This window comes from Triticum dicoccoides, chromosome 2A, assembly GCF_002162155.2.
Source record: "Triticum dicoccoides isolate Atlit2015 ecotype Zavitan chromosome 2A, WEW_v2.0, whole genome shotgun sequence".
Lineage (NCBI taxonomy): Eukaryota > Viridiplantae > Streptophyta > Magnoliopsida > Poales > Poaceae > Triticum > Triticum dicoccoides.
In genome coordinates this window covers 35,009,865-35,015,609 of record NC_041382.1, presented here as the reverse complement: position 1 = coordinate 35,015,609, position 5,745 = coordinate 35,009,865, and the positions used below count along the sequence as shown (strand labels likewise).

Genomic DNA, 5,745 nt, shown 5'->3' with positions numbered 1-5,745 from the left:
ACCAAACCAAGTCCATCACCAACAGCGACGTGGAGGCACTCGCACCGGCCGATCCGATCATGCAGCGGGCGCCGCATTTAACCCACCATCTAAAATTTCGGTGAGTTAGCCGGCCTCTCGTTGTCGCGCATCACTTCGCCGGACACCACCCTTGGAGCATGCAGCCAGATCATCCATCGAGCTGTGCCGATCAATGCCGAGGCCTATATAAGCCATGCGTCGCCTGTTCCATCCATTCATCCATCAGCCACTTCACACAGCCAAGCAAGTGGTAGTGCGACTCAGAGGTTCAGGCATGGCAGCTCCGAGAGCATCACTCGTCCTCGCCCTCCTGCTGGCGATCGCCGTTGCCAATGCTGAGGCGGCGTCGGTCGTCGTCGGCCTGGCCAAGTGCACCGACTGCACCAGGAAGAACATCAAGGCCGAGGAAGCCTTCAAGGGTAAGCGCTAGCTAGCTAGATTATATAGAATACTCCACTTTGTAAATGCATGATGTTGCTCTGCTCACTGTTGTTCTGCCATGAACGTACCTCAGGTCTTCAGGTGGCGATCAAGTGCAAGAACGTCAACGGGGAGTACGAGAGCAAGGCGGTGGGTGCCCTTGACGGCACCGGCGCTTTCAGCGTGCCCGTGGCCGCCGACCTCCACAGCGCCGACTGCGTCGCACAGCTCCACAGCGCCGCCTCCAACGCACCGTGCTCCGGCCAGGAGCCATCAAAGATCGTGCCGGTGTCTGAGGGCACCACCTTCGGGGTCGTTGCCGGCGCCAAGACGAACGCGCTGGCATCAACAGAGTGCGCGTCAGCGACCCTGTGCGGGCCAATCAAGAAGCACATCATCGAGCACTTCCACCACAAGAAGCCCGTGCCACCGAAGCCGGAGCCCAAGCCCCAGCCCCACCCGGACTACGGGCCTGTGCCCAAGCCCGAGCCGAAGCCGCAGCCCCACCCGGACTACCACCCCGTCCCTCCCACGCCCACCTACGGCGGCGGTGGTGGCGGTGGATACCACGGACACCACTGAGTCCGGTCTACCACCCTCCCGCCAAGCGATGAAATTGGTAAAGTTCCTCTGTATCTTAGCCATGGCTTGTTGCTGTTAGTGAGTGAGCGACGTTGCTATTTATGTCACGGGTTAGCTTTATCTTGTACGTATCATTCAGAATAACAGTTGTGAGGGATAAGTATGTGTGTAAGGCAAATGTACGTGTGATGGTTCGGTTTTTTTTACAAGGTTTGTAATATCGATCTGTGTGAATTTTTGTAATGAGAAGTTCCTCACTGGTAGAAAAAGGGCCTGTTGTCTCGGTTCTGGAACCGGGACTAAAGGGTCGGTACTAATACCCTGTCCCTTTAGTCCCGGTTCAATCCAGAACCGGGACAGATGGGCCTCCACGTGGCCTGTGCGCGGAGCCCAGGCAGGAGACCCTTTGGTCCCGGTTGGTGGCACCAACCGGGACTAATAGGCATCTACGTGTCAGCATTTTTGTGGTTGGGTTTTTGTTTTTTTGAAGGGGGGGGGGTTGGGGGTTTTGGGGGGTTAATTTAGGTGTTTCATATATTGTGTTAGCTAGCTATAATTAATAGAGAGAAGTGTCCTATTTTATGTCCGTGCTTGGTCGACGCTACGTACTATACATACGTATAGAGAGGACTAGACACGCTAGCTAGCTAGTAAGAAAACGAAGGAAACGGAAGATCGTCATGAACATATATGCATACAGAGAGAAGTGATATCGACCACCTCTTCTTCTCCGAGGGATTGGTCGAACAACAAGTTCTCGTATATCTATCCGACACTACCGGCTACATATATACAATAATTATCTCTTACAAATATAATCATACGGACTCAGGGTCCACATAGTATTCTCCGTCTTCAGGGATCACGTGGTCAAGAAAGAATGCCGCCAATTCCTCTTGAATTGCTCGCATGCAAGCTGGTGCTAGGAGTTCATCCCGCTTCCGAAAGATCTAATTTATAGAAGGGGGTCAATACATATATATATATATGAATGAATGAAACTCAACACAAATGATGATAATAAAATAAAATTGTGAATGTTGTTATTTATGTACTTCATATTGTTCGTCAGTGTAGCCCCGCTCACAGGTCGTGTGGCGGATGGACTCGCAAACATAGTATCCACATAAATCATTCCCTTGTTCCAGCCACAACCATTTTACAAGAAATAGAGGTCAATCAAACTGATAAGTAAGAATGTGAAATGGTATTGATGAAACTAGCGCTTGAATGACTAGTAAATGCGCGGAACATGTTACTATAGTACTTACTTTCGGGTGTCTAAATTGCAGCTCCTTCGGCAGTCCCGGAGCTTTTCTGGTGAATTTTCTCCAAACCCTGCAGGACAAAGAAAACAATTACTTGATATATCAGGAAATGAACAAAGTTGCTGATATGGTGGATAATGATTGATTTAACTTACTTCTCGAGTATTTGAGTCATGTCTGCATAGTCCTGGGGATCTTTTCGTCTTGAGTCTAAGACGGTTACTAGTCCCTGCTCAAGCTTAATCTCTAGGAGAATATAGTGGAAACTGCACACGCATGCATAACTCATCAATTACATTACTATAACCTTGACTAATATATAAGGGAAACCGAATACGCACAAGACAGTAATACTCACTTGAAGTTGTAAGGAAAGAGTATTATATCTTTGTTTTCATTTATTACCAACGATCGTAGCAAGTTGGCCTCGGTAGCTGCGGCATGAAATTTAACCTGAGTTGCATCTATGAGATATGTGTTAATGAATCCAATATCACCGACTTGTCTTTTCTTCAATTCGGCGATCTTCAATCTGCATAATATAGTGAGGATGATTATAAATACATGCAATGAAAGAGCTGAGCTATATAGAGAGACTTAATGACAGAAGTAGTACTACTTACAGACAGTAGCAGGCGACCGTTGTTTTATCGAGGGCCAGTTGATTGAAAAACTGATAGAACTCCTCAAATGGAATAGGCAACAGTTCAATTCCAACGAGGTCATGCTCCTTTTTAACTTTCACATACAAAGTACTCCTCCCCCCAGATTCTCTGCAGATTTTCAAGTACCAATCATGCAATCTTTGCATCATCGTTGATAGAGATCTTTCATCTTTGATGAGAGGCTTCCCGTACTCGTATCTTTGTATCTGCACCTCCATGGGTTCATAATGTACATCGTCGGGCAGGTAATCTGCAAGATTGCTATAACCGGGCACCATCCTTGGATCATTAGCGACGTTGTTGCTAGGCACCTTGAGCGGGGGCACGATTGCTTCGCTTGTTCGCCGAGCTGGGCAATTTGTTTCCCAGCTCGTCGTTCTTTCAGCCATTGATCACTGACAGTATTTCCCGACCGCTCCGCTTCGGCAAATTCCTTTCCAATAATCCGCTCATAGTTTCCTTTCGGCGGAGACTTGGGTGGTTTTGTCAGGGCAGCCAGAGTGCGCTTCGCTTTCACCGGATCTACCTTCTCCTCCGGAAGTGGATGTCTCTTTGCTTTCAACCCTTGAAACCAGTCATCCACTTCGGTTCGTGTGATCTCGGCGTTCTCCTCCGGGGTCCGCTCGTATGGTAACTTTTCTGGAGTCTTCAGAGAAGGACCGAATCTGTATGTCCTCCCGCCTCTGGCTATACTGCTAGATGCCGGCCGAGCAGACGGAGCGGTTGTCTTCTTTACTTGCTTACGAGGCGGAGGAGAAGGACTACGACGCGCTGGAGCAGCCGGAGCGGCGGCAGGTCTCTTCCGCCCTTGCTGACGAGGCGGAGAAGGAGGTGGCTGGCTGCTCGGGCGCGTCGGCGCAGGCGGAGAAAGAGGCGGAGTGCCGCCACGCACTGGAGAAGGAGCCGGTCGAGTGCCCTGATCGTCACTCGCCGGAGTAGGAGGCGGTGGAGGAGGCGGAGTGCCCTGACTCGCCGGAGGAAGAGGCGGTGAAGGTGGCGGAGTGCCCTGACTTGCCGGAGGAGGAGGAGGAGGAGGCGGAGGCGTCCAGTTCGGAAGGTTGATGAGATCCTTCCGCCATAGGCATGGAGTCTTCAGAGCAGACCCCAGCCTAGTCTCCCCTTCACCGGTAGGGTGGTTAAGCTGGAGGTCCTCAAATCCCTCCGTTATTTCATCCACCATCACCCTAGCATATGCTTCTAGAATCGGCCGACAGTGAAAAGTTGCGCCGGGTTCAGTAGGATAAACAGAGCCAACAGCCGCCTTGACCTTCAAATTCATCCATTGCGTCATAAGGTGGCAATTTTGAGACTCCGTGATAGCATCCACGGGATAGCTGGCAGGAGCCGTCAAGGCATGCTCCGGCTGAAGCAGCTCGGTGGAAGCCACACTACTTCTCCGCTGAGATGGCGGGGTAGCTTCGGGGGAAGCTTCGGCAGTACGTTTACTGCGATTTGCTTCTCATTCCTCTATTGCTTGTACCCTTGCTTGCAGCGCCTGCATTTGGGTCTGCTGCACTTTTCTCCTCCTCTCATGGGATTTGTAACCACCTGCGTCCGGAAACCCAACCTTCCACGGAATGGAGCCTGGCGTGCCTCGTGTTCGTCCAGGGTGCTCAGGATTCCCGAGGGCCATTGTGAGCTCGTCATTCTCTCTGTCTGGAAAGAATGTCCCTTGCTGCGCTGCTTCGATATAGTACTGAAGCTTCCTGACTGGTATGTCCATTTGATCATTCGTCCAAATGCACTTCCCTGTTAAAGGATCCAAGGTTCCGCCAGCCCCGAAGAACCAAGTCCGGCAAAGGTCTGGCCAGTTAATTGTCTCTGGTTCGATCCCTTTATCAACCAGACCATTCTCAGTCTTGGCCCACTTAGGCCGGGCTACGAGGTAGCCACCTGACCCCGTGAGATGGTGATGCTTCTTCTTCGCAGCATTTTGCTTCTTTGTTGCCGACATCTTCTTACTCTTTTCCGATGTCTTGTGGTCCAAAAATGCGGGCCAGTGATCTCTGATCTTCTCATATCTGCCCTTGAATTCTGGTGTCTCATTATTTTCGACAAACTTATTCAGCTCTTTCTTCCACCTCCTGAATAGTTCTGTCATCCTCTTAAGAGCAAAAGACTTGATTAATTGCTCTTTAACTGGCTTCTCTAGATTATCCTCTGGCGGTAGGGTGAAATTTGACTTCAGCTCAGTCCAAAGATCATTTTTCTGCATATCATTGACATAAGACACCTCAGGGTCTTCTATAGCCGGCTTAAACCATTCCTGGATGCTGATCGGGATCTTGTCCCTAACCAAAACCCCGCACTGAGCAACAAATGCGCTCTTTGTCCGGAGGGGTTCAATCGGTTGGCCGTCGGGCGCGATTGCTATGATCTCAAACTTTTCATCCGAGCTCAATTTTTTCTTCGGGCCTCGTCTCTTTACCGAAGTTGTGCTCGATCCAGAGGGCTAGGAAAAAGAACAAAGACTTAATTAATATGTGTACATACCAAAACAATGAATGCATCAATTAGCTAGTCAGCAGAAGCTTAACTAATATATATACCTGGCCGGACTCGGTTCGGTCACCGGAGACGTCATCAGGGTCTCCTTCTTGCACCGGCATTGGGTCACCGGAGCCGTCCTCACGGTCTCCTTCTTGCACCGGCATTAGGTCACCGGAGCCATCATAATCAGTTGCTTCCAGACCATCGGTCTCGTTGAGAAACAACGAGCAGATGGCATCACTTCCTCGTGCGATTATGTCCCCCAACAACTCTTCTTGTACTTCGTCTCGGGCGGTGTC

General features: G+C 50.2%; 1 protein-coding gene across 1 annotated transcript; it reads left to right on the top strand.

Moving 5' to 3' along the window:
* The first annotated feature begins 225 nt into the window (after positions 1-225).
* On the top strand, positions 226-1,286 carry LOC119352981 (proline-rich protein 4-like). Its single transcript, XM_037619565.1, has 2 exons — positions 226-440; positions 536-1,286. Exons 1-2 carry the CDS (start codon positions 296-298, stop codon positions 1,021-1,023), a joined length of 633 nt encoding a protein of 210 aa, XP_037475462.1. The 5' UTR covers positions 226-295; the 3' UTR covers positions 1,024-1,286.
* The last annotated feature ends 4,459 nt before the right edge of the window (positions 1,287-5,745 follow it).

What these genes read in the sequence shown, in the direction of transcription:
- LOC119352981 (XM_037619565.1), top strand. Translation starts at nt 296, where the DNA reads ATGGCAGCTCCGAGAGCATCACTCGTCCTCGCCCTCCTGCTGGCGATC. An exon ending in GGCCGAGGAAGCCTTCAAGG is followed by an intron (nt 441 to 535) that starts GTAAGCGCTAGC and finishes AACGTACCTCAG; the next exon opens with GTCTTCAGGTGGCGATCAAG.